We start from the raw sequence: 16,571 nt of genomic DNA, 5'->3' as shown, positions 1-16,571 counted from the left end.
TGTCAACTTCATCTGCTTCATACCTGTTGGAATTGAATAACACCTCCTCTCCGTGTCATTAGCACCAGCTTGGAAGTGCCTTCTGATTTTACATGTGCATTTTAAACACTTAAGTCTGAGCAGGAGAATCTGAGGCAGGTGAGATGCACATTAATACAGACGGCTGGTGGCTGCACTGACCATCCCAGGTTCACGAGGTGAGGAGAAGCTAATTCGTACATTAGCATCTGCAAAATTTCCCCTTCAGCACAAATTCTACCTGCATTACCCCTGATGATAGTTTTAATTAAGTTGAGTCCAGAGGAGACACAACATATTTATGTCAGGGGTATGGAGATGGAAGAACAATTTGTATCATTTGCCAACACGCACTTAAGGAGAGAATGGCTATAATGGGGTTATCTAAAACAAATAGTTTAAATATTTCTCATTATAGTCCAATATGTACATTTCAGTGAGTGCTTTTTCTCTCCCTGCAGAGTTCTGCTAACAGTAATTTCTCTTTGTTTCCTTTCAAAGAAAAGCCGTGTCCCCGCACAGGCAGTGTGCTGGGAAAATGGCTAAAAATATGCCAGGGAGCTGCTGTCCCTATTCCCATCCCCATATGCTCTTACTCCTTCCTTGCACGTCGCAGAAAATGACTTGTTAAGCCAGAAATCTGAGTGTGTTTTCAGCCCAACGAAATCACCTTAATGAAGTTGCTTGTAGAAACCAATGTTTATTCCATTACTGTTGAAAACATTTTGATGAAAATAGAGAGTCTTGGTTTTGGAAGGGGAGTAATAAACAGAAGCCTCTCACACTGATATTAACCTTCAGTTAATACTGAAAAGGTAATAAAACTAAAAGTAACTAGCATCTGCAAAGCTGAAAGTATTTTAAGAGTTGAACTAAATTTATGTAAAACCCCATCAGCAGGAATGCTCCCACCACACCGATGTGTTCAGACAGCAGTGGGACCAGGGGCTTGCTTGGGTCTTCCAACTGGTAGGACGCTGGTATGATCATCTTTGAGGGCCAATGCCTTGTTTTTGTGGGAAAAAACTGAGAATGGATTACTGAAGTTGCGAATACTGTATCTCTCATTCAGTCCAATCAGACCCAGATTTGTTTATTGTTTTCAATAGCAATTTTCTTTTTTTTTTTTTAAAAGCAAGATTTAACTTCAGTTGGAATTTATAATTGGACTCTAAAAATTGTCTTCAATTGGAATTGTCTACTCTGAAGAGTACAATTTTAGAAGTCTTTTCCTCTCCATCAGCTGCAGAGAAAGAGGAAACACAGGACTCTGGTTTTCCGTGGTTTTGCCAAATCCTTAGCCCATTACCAATGGAATACTCTGAGTTATACTAGGTAAGGATCCAGTCTTTTAGATTCAAAGTTGCAAAAAACCCCCAAAAAGCCACCAACCCCACAAAACCAAATAGCCTTAGTCTGGGCTGTTGTCTACACTTGTATCACTAAAAGGTTAGATGAAGTAAGATACTTATTTTGGTAATCTGTAAACTTACCATCATCCTTGGTTCTTTCTATAACTGCAGGAAAACTGGGGACTCCATCTCCGATACGAGTGAATGCCAATACCTGGATCTCATAGAGCACGTATTTCCGCAAGCCAGACAAGAGGAAAGACTGAGTGTGGTTTCCTCTTACTATTTGGCTCTTTGGTTCGGCGTCTAAATCTTTTGCTTTGAAAAGTATCTGCAGAATAAATGTATATGAAATACAGAAAGAAAAAGATTGTTACATGAGGACTGAAAAGAGGAGTAAGCGTTTTAGATGCCTCCTTTTCACAAAATATAAAATGAGATTATATTCACTAATCAACCCTTTCAAAACCAGCACACTTCTTGTATCTTCCCCAGCTGATTTAGGAATAATATAAACATCCAGCAGGTGAATAATAAATAACAAATGCAAAAACATATCCAGGTAACACATTAAAAATTAAATAAGTATGAAACTCCCATTGCATACCTTGTAACCCAGGATGAGACCGTTCTGCTCGGACTCAGGGACTGCGGTCCATGTCAGAAGGATCTGGGTTGAACTCACGGCTTCAGCAGAGACATTTTCAGGAGGAGCAGAGGGAACTGGAATCACACAGCATAACCAAAAAGCAGAAACAGGTAAGACATACCAGGTAATTTTTCTCCATCTCTCTATCTTCTTGGGATTGTTCCAGGACCCCAATCGATGAGTATTCAAATCCAAAAGGACTAGAATAGGTTCTAGACAATCCCTTCTTCTTTTGCACTCATTCTACATCATCTTTGTATTTCAGCCGACTTCACAACTTCTTGCCAGTTCATCTCAGAACTCGCAATGTTTGTAAAGAGCTAAACATTTAATACTAATCAGTGTCTACAGACAGACGGTGAATATAGACAGATAGGAATAAATTTCAAGTTCTATATATTTACAGTAATTAGAATTGAGTTTAAATTGCTGAACTTCTACAGAAGTCTATCTCCTAGCCTTTCTTTCCCATACATTTTATTTCCCTACGCCAAAAGCTAGAAATCTTTATGAACGGGAGTTTATCTTATGGTACGATCTGTTCTAGCAGGAAGTTTTACGCCACCCTGGCTTCCTATATTATCTGAAAGGAAATTATAGCATCTAGTCTAGAGTTAGCAATAATTTCAACCACTGGATTGCACTCCCAGTTTCGTAAGGAGTTCTTTAACCTCTAAGCCTTTTGATTATGTGATAGTGCTCAACATTTGCAATACATCAATTATAGACAGATACATTAACACAAGGTGTATTTTCAGGGACTGATATGGTGCAAATGAAAGAGATGCCTATTTCATTTATGTTGCAAAATTGGCTCTTATGAAACTGGAAACATCATTAGAACTGATGGCACAGGAACACTGTAATTTTCTCTGACTCGAGAGAAGAGCAAACTTGCATTTTCTCATGCCATTAAAACTCTAACCGCTGCAGAACAACCACACAACTGCAAGCTTTTGTAGGCAAGCTTAATAGCGCGCCATGTTACGCAAGCAGAATTGGAGGCTATTTTTAAGAGCTCACATTTGATGATGCCCTTTTGCATTTTTTTTTTTTTTTTCCTGTGGCATTTTCAACAGCTGAAGGGTACAATCTTTTCTAAAGCATGATACACCTGTCAGACCTCAGGAGAACATTTCACCAAGTTATGTTACACAAGCACTTAAGGACAGTAAGGCTTGATTAGGTCCTGAATATATCACAAAAAGGAGCACAAATCTCTGCCAAAAGTAATGCTCTCCCGGCTGTCCGAATGAAAGAACAGATCTGCTGTTTTGAAGGCGAGCTCCTGAAGCTCCTAGCAACATGAATGAGATAATGAGTATGACACCAGAATTAATATAAATTGAAAAAAAAAAGCACCACCCCCTACCCTTGTGCACTCAAGGTTAACCACAGCGATAGTAATTTCTGAAACAATTTCCCTGTTGCCAATTATTTGGGACATGAGAAACAGAGCACCATCTCACAACACTGCAGCAGACTAAAATCCAATTTTTTTTCCCCTTCAATGCTGAAGTGCCTTTTTTTTTTTTCCAAATCTTCTCCTAGATTTATCCCCCACAAGGATATAATTATGTTAAAGGAAAATAGATTGCCAGGAGCCATGAATGTCTTTGGATAGCTGCCATAACTTTATCTGTACATCTTCACAAAGAGCTACTCCCACATGAATCACTTCTGGAGAGAGAAAGGGTGGAGGTGGGTCGCAGGAAACCAGGACGCATAGAGGAAAGAAGCCCTTTCCAGCCGCATTTATTTTCATTTTATCTGGTTTGAAGCCTTTCAAGAGAGAAAAAAATTCTTTATTTTACAAATATTTACCTTCCTCTTTGATCAGCAGCCACGAGATTTCCCGAATCCACAAAAGGTGGGGGCTGTGCCCGGGCTGGCCCTGCGTGCACGATTACTTTGAGGTGTGTGTGTGATCCCACTGCTGGCAGGGGGACGTGGCAGCTAACAAAGGAGAGATGGTCTATCCGAAGATTTATGAGCCCGGACTCGTCTTAATTCCCAGTGACAGCCAGAGCAGCCAAATGTCCCCTCTCACTGGCAAGGAATCTGAGCCTAATGTCTAAATGGCAAAAAGACTTGTGCTCATTGAGTGCGCTTTAATTCTCCAGTTCTTGTCTCAGTGTCGAGAATTTTATTCTAATATGGATGTGTGAATTCAGGACCCACAAGTGGTATTATGGATCTTACTGTTGCCAGTCTTTTATCAAGTAACAGCCTCTGATTGACCCTTTAAGAAGGAATTGAAGTGTAACCTTCATTTCTCTGACCCCTCTTCTCTCTCAGGATATCCTGATTCAAAGAAATTAGAGTTTGCTAAGACTAATTAGCGGCTTGAGTGAGGCACAAGGATCCCTCTTTCCTCTGCAAGCTCCCTTCTGTAGTGCTGGTGTCCTTAACTATGGCACTGAAGACTTTGCTACAAGCTCCAAAGCTGAGTTCTCATTAGTAACCCGCGAGAACAGTACAGAAGCCAAGCAACAGTGTCCAAAAAAAATCTCAGAGCTTTAATGAAACGAACCGGAAATACTGAAACTAAATGATGAGCTAATCCAGCAAACTGCCAGCTGCACGATGCACTTTAGAAGATCAAACGTAGGAAATTATAGAGTTACTGGCACTTTGCACTGGAACTTCAATAAGAACTCAAGTTTTTAAGGTTATCTGCATTGGCCTCTAAGATCATGCATCCTTTTTCTGTATCTGACATAGCCACATTTGATATAAAGCAAATGATGCTGTTTTATGTCTCTAACTGGGCCAAAAGCAGCTTTTAATAAGCTAGCCTGCATTCGGGCTTTCTAAGAAAGCTAGACAGTGGGATGCAGTGGTTCTCTCCACTTTCGCAGCTCATTTTAGCTGAACATCCATCACTGGTTTTTGAAAGTAAAAATTAAGCTGGCATATTGTACATCTGCCATCAATTAAGAAGCGCAAACGTAGAGCAAGGTTCATGGCAAAAGCAGCATAGCTGCAGCACACAACCATTTTGCCTATAAAATTAGACACCGCCGGCCAAACGCTCAGCTTGTACAAACTGACAAATCCCCGCAGTGACATTGGACCACATCTGAATTATCAAGCGATGCTTTATCACTCCACAGCGACTGCTTCATGAAGGTCAGCCTCTGAAACATCAAGAGATTGATCCTTGCCATAGATCTGTGATCATGCTTGTGCAGCAGCTGATTTTGTAAGTAGACACGTTCATGTAGCTGAATATTAGGAGCCCAGGAATATTAAGGCACTGGGTTAGGTGTATCTGAGATGAATTGTTTGAAAATAAGAGGGTTTATATTTGAAAGGCAGCAGCCCTGTCAAGGTTGTTCTAATATATTAGAAGCCTCCGTGTTTTCTTGCTTTCACTATATTGTACCTACCATCACTTTCAATTTATTGAGTGGAAACTGAGCTTGTTACTCTGTAGTTATTTTACACTGTAAAATTTAATGAGTTATTTAATTTCTAACATTATAAAACCCTTTTGGATTGATAAAACCTGTCCTCTTGAAAAACCCTAATTCATCCCTCTCCATCTTCAGCGGCTTGCAACCCTATCCCACATTTTCATTTACGGTTTCTCAACAGTTCTAAGCCTGGGTTACCAAAACCCACAGCATTATTTATTCTCTCGTAGTTTCTTTGGTTTCAAGATGTTTTATATTCAAGAGCTTCAGAAACCGGAGAGTACCTGTAACAACATGTTCCTTTATTGTTAGCATGTGTGCTCAGCTATTAGTGATACGATCACGTATCCTAGAATAAACAGAAGTGTTCCAGTCCAGATTTATTTTTAATAAAGATTTTGGACTCCGGTGGCCGCACTGCCACTAGATACCACAAGCTGATTCAGTGCCCAGGCTTTAACTTGCTCGCCTCCTTGGATGGTGTAAAACACAGAACCGTGAGTTCTGCCAGTGCACCACTGTGTGATCTTGGCCATGCCACATCTGGCCAGCTGTGAGGGATGGTTACAATTTGCAGCATCAGGCAAAACCAACTTCCCTAAGACTCTGCATCTACAAAATGGAAACAGAAATATTTAGGACACCTGCTTTTAAAGTACTTTGAAAACATAAGTGATAAACAGAAATTTTTTTCAGTTCAAAAGACATTTCTAAAGACGCTTTGACCTCTCTCTCTGGCTTTAGCTACTTGCATTTTAGCCCTGTTTGACTGTGCATACAGGTTAATTGCAGATTCCCTGAAGTTCTCTCATGCAGCTTGTCACTATGCCAGCACTTCTTGTATATTCTAAACTTAAGAAGATACAGCCAGAAGTCTGAGCCCTGACTTGCTCTATTCAAGAAATCAGATGTTAGTATCAAAGAAAACACATGAAAAAACCCAAATGAATCCTTATGGCCTAGATCACAGCTTTGTGTTATTTTGATCCCGGTTTCTGCGTGCCTCCTACAATCAGTTTCAAGTCAACCTTCTTTTAATACTGCAAGAGAAAACACCGAATACACATGTAACCTCTGATCTTTAGATGCTAAGCAAGAGCACTATAATCCTAAGGTTTTATGAAATCACTTAATCTTAGTATTTACTGCGTTTCAAAAGAAGTGTTTGAAGAGCAGGGGAAAGGAGAAAGTGGAGAATGCAGTATCTTTTTATTATGATACAGAACACTTCACAACTGTGTCGTCTGGGTCATGCTATCTCTAACTCCAGCACAAGTATGCCTTGTTTAAAATACCTCTGGCAATAGCTTTCCAATTACTACTTCCCAAAAAGCAACACTTTAACAGAGAGGGATGACTTTGTTTAGCCTACTCCCTGGCTAGTTCAAAGGATAGTTATCAGAACCAGCAGATCAAACCCTGCCATGCTGCCATGTACAGCACATTCGTGCATCCCACCAAGTAACGCTGCGTGGTACCGAGCGCAGAGACATGCATACGTGTGCCTATAAGTGTAGGTGTGCATGGGATTAAATTCCAATACATTTTTAATGAAGAAAAATGGCAAAAAATAATAAGAAAAGTCAGTGTTGAACTTTGCATGAACAGAGGTCTCCAAAAGCCTTTGTTATTAAACTTTTAAACTATATGTCATCCATTTTGTTATTCGCTTGCAATATAAATTTTAATTTATCAGGTGCATGTGGAGTGGGTTTGGAAATCGGTTTTGTGGAAGTTAACGGCTAGAGAGCAGCTTTTCCAGATCTATCTTTACTAAGCTAACAATAATTTACTGTTACTTGAGATTGAGATTTACTGTTACTTGCTTCTGATATATTGAGAGTTTGCTTCTGACATTTGAAGTCTCCATGCTAGTATGGACAATTCAGCTAAACAATACAGTACCTGTGCTCTAGGTATCTATGCAGGTTATGTCTATATGCAGGTTATGCCTATATAGCCTTGTACACACAATTTTAGAAGGCAGTTTTGAAAACATGTCATCAAAAGCTCAGATAATTATTTTATTTCTGTATGAGTAATCACCTCTGCAAAATAACTTTTTCCCTTTTAGAAATATTTGGTGCTTGAAATTAAATTTCAGACAACCACGATTGTGAGAAAATCTGCCCCAGCCTAAAAGCAGAGGGAAAGGAGGAGAATGAGGGGCGATGGGGTACGAGGGAGGGAGAAGCAGCACGAGAGACCTGCTCAGCCAGAGAAGGCTGTATGCAAACTGCTTGGTGTGTTGTCCACACTGCTGCCAAACAGGGGCAGGAACAGGGAAAGGTTGTTTTGTTTGCTTTAAATAAATAACCTTCAGGTTTATGCACGAAAGCAGGCTAGGAATAAAATAAATAACTAACTCCCTCAAATGTCCATATGTTTTTCGCCTCCAGTGCATCAAGATATTGTGGTTTTTTCCTTCATTTTAGATTTAATGGATCAACAAGAAAAAAACAAAACAAATGAAACAAAAAAAACCACCTGAACATACAGGCAGAAAACACTGAAGTATTCAGATGTGTCCTTCACAGCACACATGGTGCTTTCACTTACCGGACTCCCGTGTCCGACCTCTCACTACATCGCTCCACGGTCCTGCCCCGATGGCATTGAAAGCCTGGATCTGCAGTTCATATTCTGTCCACTCTTCCAGGTCTTCAACCGTGTACTCTCTTTCCAATCGGTCATTAATAACCTTCATCAGGGTGGGAGATTGCAGATCCACACGCCAGAACTTTATCCTGTACCCCACGGACTCCGGATTGCCATTATACTGCGTGTCGGGGAGGGGCTGGCAAACGACACAAAAGCACAATATTCCTATACAGAACACACTGCCAGGGCTTTCCAGTCTATATGCCAAGGTTGTCTGAACTCATATAAGGCCACAGGGAGGCAAAAAAGATCAAGAGGTTGACTTTCTGCTTTATTTATGTTTCACCATCTCTAAATTTCTGTGTTGCTTGACATTTTCTTTTAATTTTTACCTTAATTTTGAACCAAATAGATATGCTCACAGAGCTATGCCATTTGCTGTGGGTGTATCAACAGAGATGACACGAATACATTTCAGAGCTTTGTGATTAATTATGGAAATGAATGATAAATTGCTGAAGCATGTGACAAATTCATTTATCGTACATTTTTTACTTTTTTTACTGACTCTCTGCCTACTCGTTTATCAGAAGAGATTTATTCTAGTATTCTAACTCCTCAAGCAATTTCAGAGATTAAAATATGAAATAATTAGCCTACTTCATGAAGTTTAGAGTTTTTCCTCCGTAAAACTAACTATATGATGCCACGGATGGCTGAGATTCAGTTCTGAATCACTGGGAAAGTTTAATACACATTAACATTTCACAGCTTAGAAGACTGTATCCCACAGGCAAGCAGGGCTAGAAATGTGACCCTTATTCTGTAGGAAAGAAGGAATTCCTAGCTCCCAAGGGGACACAGATTCACCTGCAGGTCTTGAAAAAAAGAGATTAAACACTTTCAAATACTGGTACTAAGCATGAAAAAGCTATGTCAGGTCATTTTTAGCTGTGGCTGTTGCTCCTCCTGAACCCTGCACAGTTTGAGTCATGAAAAACAGGCTACCAGGTAGCAGAGCAAGGAAACACAATCTCATGAGTGTTTTAAAGTATCTTAAAACAATATTGAGTTAATTTTGATGGAAGAGATGTAGGTCTGGATACAGAGTCAAAGGTTTAAAAATTTGGGCATGTTATTCACACAGTAAAGCCATGAGTGGGTTGTGTGGGTCCTATCAGTGATCTGCAACGGCTTTTCTACGGATGCTGAGGTGACTTGTTCAAGTTTGACGTTTTGGTCTTTCAAGGTTCAGAATTAAGCGCAGTGTCCCATTGAGAAACTGGAATTATTCCTTTCTGATAGGAGAAACCCCGTCTTGTTTCTAGCTTGATTTTGACTTCCAGCCATAATAAGTTTATGCATGGAAAAGCTAACATTTGGGCAAAAGGAAACCTGTGCTTCATCAACTTCACACCACAGTAACTCCACTGGAAAATTCTGCCTAACAGGGGAGAAGAAAAACCATTCTGAAGCAGGTTAATTGCCAAGTAAATCCCAATGTGGCAGCTCTGCAGGTAACCAAGACAGTCAAAGGGGCACAACAATGTCATCAATCACTGCATCTTCGCAGTTAATAATTTCTTTCTGTGTTTTATCACATAACTCCACGCTCTTTCACATAAACATCATCTTCCTATAGGACTGTAATGTGCAAACTTTGCTGCCTTGGAACCACAGCTGTTCAGTACCCGCAGGACGACTGCCGATGGCCGGTGTGCACCTTCTGGGGCCTGTTTTGTACAAAGCAAACAACTGAGCTCTGGGAAACTGCAAATTGGCTCAAGTATTATATTCCTGTCCCCCACACTGACCCAGACTGTGGTACTACAGAGTCTCAAAAGCCAAGGTTTCACACACAGGCATATATTCCCCTGATAAAGTGGCAGAAATAGTGGCAGTAGGCAATTCAAGTGATTAATAAGGCACTTAAGTCTCAGATTTCCGACTATTCTGAGAAAGGAAACAATTTTGCTGTTACTCCTTATGTTGAACTCAAGGAAAAGGCGCTCTGGACTGCCGCCCGGACCCCCTGGAGAAGCAGCAGCATCCCAAGCAGCAGCACCCAGCTCCCCTCCAGCCCCCCGCTCCCCCTCTCCGGCTCACCACCCATCGCAGCCACAGGCTGGTCTCGCTGGCCGTGCGCACGGTGACGCTCCCAGGGGCAACATCTGGCGGAGCCTGCAGCGTCTGGATGACGCGGGAGGGTTGGCTGAGCGGGCTGGGGCCCACCACGTTCACCTGCCGCATCCGGAACCTGGAGCGGAGGAAAGACGAAGCGCGTGCTGTAACAGCTCAGCGAATGGCACCTCTCTTTCCAGAGCAGGAGAGAGATGGAAAAATACAATTTAGGTCTTTCTAAACGTTCCACAAAGGTCGTCGCGTGCAGGTCCCCTTTGCATTCACTGCTGAATGCTTGATGGTAACTGCTTTCAGATCCTCTCAGGTATCAAAAAAATGAAAATGAGATTAGCTTAGGGTCTATTAGAAACTTAGGTATTTTTGTAAGAAATTTATGTTAATTATACCAAGGCTTGATGAGCTTATGCAAGCAGTAAGTGATTTTCTCTTGCGATGCTTGTACAATACATTCAGAAAGGTATTAAAATATCAAACTTCAGATATTCGCATTCCCTGTCAATATAAAAAATATACTAGAGATAACATTTCCCCTCAATTACTGGTTGAAAGAAGCTGATTTATCCCTGTGCTGCATTTTCAGCCTTCCTGCACAAGAAAGATTGGGTTATTTAATATGGATATGCGTCTTTAAAAAAATACGCTGTCTGCTTGAAACCATCTCTTCTACAATAGAAATCTCTATTGGGTCATGAAAGATTTAGCAAAATCTTTTTTCAGGAAGCACAAAATAATTAAGACGTGCTGTACATTTCAGATACTCTCACCTGTCACAAGCAATTAGAGGTATCCAGCGCTTGCACATAAACACAAGACCTGTTCATACTAAACACTTAATTTTTGGACCTAATGACTGAGCTTGGGAAGAGGGTGAGCTAGACAACATAGCAATGTTTTTTTATCTTGCTGTGATCTCCCTAGAAAACGCGTTAAAGGAAACACATTAAACAAATGCTGTCCTTGATTTCACTCTCAGACATTGGCACAAAATAAAGAAAAGAAGCTGGTCGATCAAGATGCGGTCTGGTAATTAGCTCTCATGATGTATTTCCTCAGTGGGCAATGACTAAAGCTGACCAGAGTACAACAAATTCCTTTCTAGGAATTGAAAACTTTCTAGGTTTCAAAACATGATACAAAATTGCTCTACATTGAAACAAAACCCAAAAAAAGCTCCTATCTGTGCATGTATGAGAGAAAAAAGACTAGGCAAAATGCAAGGAGCTGCTTTACAATGAAAAAAAGTCAGAGGAGACTTGGAAGTGTGAAAGATCCCAGTGTAACAGGGATCACTCCAGAATTCAATGGATACAAGAGAGAAATGAGATGTAGCAGTAAAATAACCCCAAAAGTTTAACAATAAAAAAAACATGGAAACCCACCACCCCAAATTGCTCATATAACTCCTCATTATTTTTTATCTCAAAGACATTTCTCCATACACCTGTCAGGTGTGCATGTCTGTCTTACTTTGCATGGACACTGAAAGCTGAACTCTGGTATGACCTGCACTTCACTGTTCACCTCTGCTTTTTCAGCTTTGAGGATCCACTTTTATAAGGAGAAAAAAAATCTCCTCAATCTGAAGATACTCTTCCTAAGCTTCTGCACCAGGAATCTCTGCTCAAGTTCAAAAATTTTCAAAGAGCTTTTAGTAAAACGTTCAGCTCTTGAGGATGAGGTGTACAACACAGTAAAGAGTTTGTGAGAAATTCAGTATCTTCCTAGGCTTCTGACTAAGGGAAGAAAATTAGTGTACTAGCACTGAATTACTTGTAAATTACATGAACCTTACTCAGTTGCACTTACTACTAGCTTACAACACCACCTGGGCTAGCTAACAGGCCCTTCAGCCAGCCCCAAATGGACAAATTCCTAGCAAACTGATTTAAACACTTGCCACTATATCTCCTTGCAACCAGCCTTTACATTAGCGAGCTATCTCGTGAAAGCATTTTTCATCAGGATCGAGTACCTCAAATTCTCAAATCTTGTCTATACTAAAGCAACGCATCACTTGAACTGAATTGATTTAAAAATCAATCTCATTTAACTGGGGAGCTCCCATAATGTAGATTCACTTCCATCAGTTTAAGCATTACATATATCTATTCAGCTTAACTTGGTAAATTCTTATAAACAAAGGTTGCATCTAACTGATGTTACCAAATTAAGGTAAATCAATAAAACGATGTTTGAACTGATGTAAATATGTAATTACAAGTTTGCTCCAGTTTAACTACAATTGATTTGTCACTGACTGATGTTACACTGGTGCACCCTCTACATGTGGGAAGTCACGGGATAGCAGTTACTCATAAAAGGATTTCACTGTGCACTTGGATTTCCTTTTTAATGTTATTTGTATTGTATGTAAATTACAATTAACAATATCACATGAGTAATTTTAAGTATAAACTATGAAAACGGTGAACCTTTTCTCTTTTGTTCAGATTATAAAACACAGCCAGCTGCTTCTGATTAGGAAAGCTGTTTCGTGCTGCAATTTACTTATTTTTTTCATGCTGCAGCTAATTACCTGCTGTTCTTACCTGTAATGAGTGTAAGGAGTAAGGTTTGGTACCTCCAGCATCTGAGCATCAGGTTCATTCTCCACCTCACGAAGACTCACCCACTCTTCTTCATCACCTAGTACACCAACCTGTACACAGGAAACGTAAGAAGGAATACAAAGTAGGCAAAGAATTATACAAATAACCTCTTTTGCAATGCGTGTCATCACAACAGTGAAAGGACAAGTACTTTTAAACACATATTATCCAGTTAATATTCATTTTTATATGACAAGGCAGTAGTTACTTGTGAAGTGACGACACAGCCAAGTTACTCAAGTTTCCTGAGACCTGTTAGGACTTTACTGGGATGCTCTGACAAGACCTATTCCAAAAAAACCACTGTAAGAGCACTAATACTCTGTTCAATCTCGCTGCCACAATACAAAAGTATCAAGCAGTAATATAACAAAATGAAAAATAGCCTTGATAATAACTTGCAGGAACCAATGCATACTAAGTAAGCCTCAGCGGAGGCAAAATGCCACAGAAACGAAGACAGAGAAATAAGAACAAAGTCAAAGAACAGAAGTGTTTTAACCTCATCTGCTGGTCTGCACTTAGACCAGGCTTTTCCACGTGCAATCCTCTGTATTAATTAATCACAACAATTGGTCAACATAGTCCCTCAGCTACGGCAGTGTTAAAAGGGACAAAACGGTGATGAGAATTGAAAGCATTACTTTCCAAATAGCTCTCTGGAGATAAAATGAAGATGAATCAGGACTTAAAAGGAAGTCAACAAGGCATGATAGAAAGGCCAGAGGCTGACCTGGGACCCTGGAAGACGGTAGCATCAGTAGGCAGAGCCACGTGGGTAAAAGCCACAGTAGGAGTGTGCAGAAGGAGACAGAAGAGAGGTGGTGGGAGTCCCTTTCAAGATTCACAAGTGCTGAAACAGAGGGGATCTTAAACAAGACTCCCTGATATCATCCCCTAGCACCATGTACATTTACTCTGGTGTTTCAACCCTACCACAAAGGGTAGCACCTGACCCTGGTATCCACAGTCATGGGCTGAGGGATATTAGAGGGTACATAGAGGCAGCTACTCCTTCGAGTATCTATTTACAGACTTAGTACCTGTGAAGACGCCTAATCCTTTTTTAACCTACTGGCACTATCTGCTGCCACAAACTGCTGTGGCAACAAATTCCAGAAGCTCACGACCTGCTGTGTAAAGAACTATTTCCTTTAATCTTTTTTAAACAGATCCCTTACGAGTTCTGTACACTAGTTACAGCCATAGACGCTGTCAAAGCACTTGATAGGCAACATAGCCCAAAGTATCAAGCATATCCCAAGTACTTCAAATAGAAAATTAGGTTTCATTCACTCTTTTTTTTTTCCCCCTTCAGGAGAAGCAGTCTGATTTATTTATAGATGTTTTAGTTCTTCGCTCACCCAGGAGTTGATGTGCTGCATATTTATGTTTGTGCACGAAGAAATGACACAAGGAAAATTAGGCCAAAGAAATAAGTTCTGCATCGCGCTGTGAAAAGAAGCTTCTGTGATCTTCCTAGCAGAGGACAGCTTTCATGGAGGGATGTAGTTGCACAGGTCTTGATGGTTATCAAAGACAGTGACACATACCAGACAACCTATCAAACAGACGTCAGTGAAGATTATGGGCCTTTTAAAATTCCCAGTCTCAACTGAGCTCCATAAATTTTAGTAAAGTCCGTCCATGTAGAAGCTTAAACGAAGCAATTTGAGACAGGTCTGCATGGTAAAACAAAACAGCCCTAAACTGAACCCAGAGAACAAAGACATGATAAAGAGAATTTTTTTAAAAAACCTACATGAACAAAGAAAGGAAGAGATTTGTTTGTTTTAAGTCAAGGAAACAGAGAAGGCTTTTTATTCAAAGAGTTTTTCATGAGTACTGTAGAAAGTCTATAGTAAATGCTTATTTTTGCAAAACTCCTTGCTCTTAGCAGCATCACCTCAAAGTGCTGCAGTAATTGTATAGCAACAATCCACAGTGCTTTGGAGGCTGTAAATAATCTCCAGTAGTGAGTTAGTCATCTTTTTGTGTTCTAAGAACAGTAAGAGCTTTTTAAAGTATTTCTTGCATAGCATAAAAATAAAAATTAAAAAAAAGACCACAGGTTTCAATCCTTGTGCAGCAGCAGGCAGGTCATTAATACACATTAAGGACCACATGGTTCAGACCCAGAGGCCCACAGGGCTGCGAACAATTGACATTGACTCAAGCTTGAGACGTGTCCAAACCCCCCTGCCTGTTTTGCAGCTAGACACTTACCAGCTGGCTGCAAAGGTGGAAACATTAAGGATCTTTTACTGATTGAGAAACAGTGAAAGCTTCTATGTGCCCAGGACTATGGCAAGCCCCTCGAAAGCTGTCCCAGGGGACACCTTTCTGGTTGTGAATGCTCTCCCTGGTAGGAACAATGGGTGCAGCCTACGAGGAAATGGTAGACACCCACCAGGCCGGGCACGTTGGTTGTTCCCAGGCTCAGGAGCCAGCTGGTGAACAGGTGGCCATTACCTGTACTGGGAGTGGGGGACCCTGGCCAAAGCGGTAGCACAGACAGTCTCCATTAACTGCTTTTAGACTCATTTTCTGCTGAAAGGTAGTGACAGAAAAGTAGCAAAAAAAGTCAACCACAGGCATAGTTCTGTGATTCAACAAAGGTTTAAAGAAAAATAGATCAGGGACTTGCTTTAGTTAGAATAATACCTTGTAATATTCCTAGGATCTGGTGGCAGCATTTGGGAAAAAAACTCAAAGGGTTAGATTTTGTACTGAAATCAGTAATTTAAGAGTGCTGCGTTTGTGGGGAGTTTTTCCAAAGTAAGAGGACTGAAGGGCGAACGGCTGCAGGGTAACTTGGTCAACAGCCCGGAGACTTCTGCACGGCCTCTGACTCATGTGGCCAAGCAATGCTAGGACACTGCTACTCAAAACAAGTTTCACTTATTTAGCAATAGTCTCAGAAACGAGTCTTGGAAGAGAACCTTCAGTGATGGGTTTCCGTATTTTTTACTTTGGCAAGATCTAGTAGATGCCAAGTTTCAGGCTCTTGAAGGAAAAGGAAATGATTTTTGCTGAAATACTCTGATGTCGGGTCAGAGGAAACGTATCAGTTTCAAGTATCTGAGTACAAAGGGATTCCCACGGGGCAGAAAGAACTACGGGCAGTAGTAAGGATAAAAGAGTCCTTTGAGGGGCAAGAGAGTCCACTATGAGCTGCTCTGCATAAAATAAAGTTAATTTGGAGGTTTCTTCCTTGTAGCTTTTCAGATAGCAGTGTATGCAAACTTCAGAAAAGGACTATGTTTGTTGACAGAAGCACATATTCATGTGTGCATTGTTTCAGGAGGCAGATGAGAACACCAACTGCTTTTCTGTTACCGTGGGCATAAAAACTCCTTAAGAAACACACTCTGCATTTTAACAATTCCCTGTTCAGTAGGGCCACTATCCCCAGGAGGCTCCAGGACTGCCACAATAAAAACACCTGTGTCCACCGAGACACTTCACATAGTTCTTGATAACCGGCAGCCATCACAAGAGCACATATTCATTCCCATCTCTCAGCTGTTCCCAAGGCATTACATTCAATAAAAGGGCATATTCATTTATTATTACAGAAATGAGACAGTATAAAACAATATTGGAAGTGATGTCAGAACCCTTTACTTCTCTCTGCATTAGTTTCTCCATTTCTAAACCCAGAAAGTGTTACATATTTTATAAAGTGCCTTAACATTTTCTCATGGAATGCACTATATGAGAAAAATTGTAGAATTTTGACTTCCAAGAAACAAAAAATAATTAAAACTTGGATTGAAAA

At 40.5% G+C, this 16,571-nt stretch overlaps 1 protein-coding gene across 1 annotated transcript in view; it reads right to left on the bottom strand.

Moving 5' to 3' along the window:
- Window positions 1-16,571, bottom strand: part of SDK1 (sidekick cell adhesion molecule 1) — a 402,092-nt gene that overhangs the window by 68,386 nt on the left and 317,135 nt on the right. Inside the window, exons 23-27 of the mRNA XM_086622010.1 lie at window positions 12,731-12,840; window positions 10,146-10,296; window positions 7,998-8,235; window positions 1,978-2,093; window positions 1,512-1,701 (exon numbers count right to left, since the gene is read on the bottom strand). Of these exons, the coding sequence (XP_086478136.1) occupies window positions 1,512-1,701; window positions 1,978-2,093; window positions 7,998-8,235; window positions 10,146-10,296; window positions 12,731-12,840 (805 nt within the window). The remainder of the gene's footprint in view (window positions 1-1,511; window positions 1,702-1,977; window positions 2,094-7,997; window positions 8,236-10,145; window positions 10,297-12,730; window positions 12,841-16,571) is intronic.

Source organism: Tauraco erythrolophus, chromosome 17, assembly GCF_009769465.1.
Source record: "Tauraco erythrolophus isolate bTauEry1 chromosome 17, bTauEry1.pri, whole genome shotgun sequence".
Taxonomy (NCBI): Eukaryota; Metazoa; Chordata; class Aves; order Musophagiformes; family Musophagidae; genus Tauraco; species Tauraco erythrolophus.
Note: the sequence above shows the minus strand (reverse complement) of the source record. Positions and strands in the feature narration are given on the sequence as shown.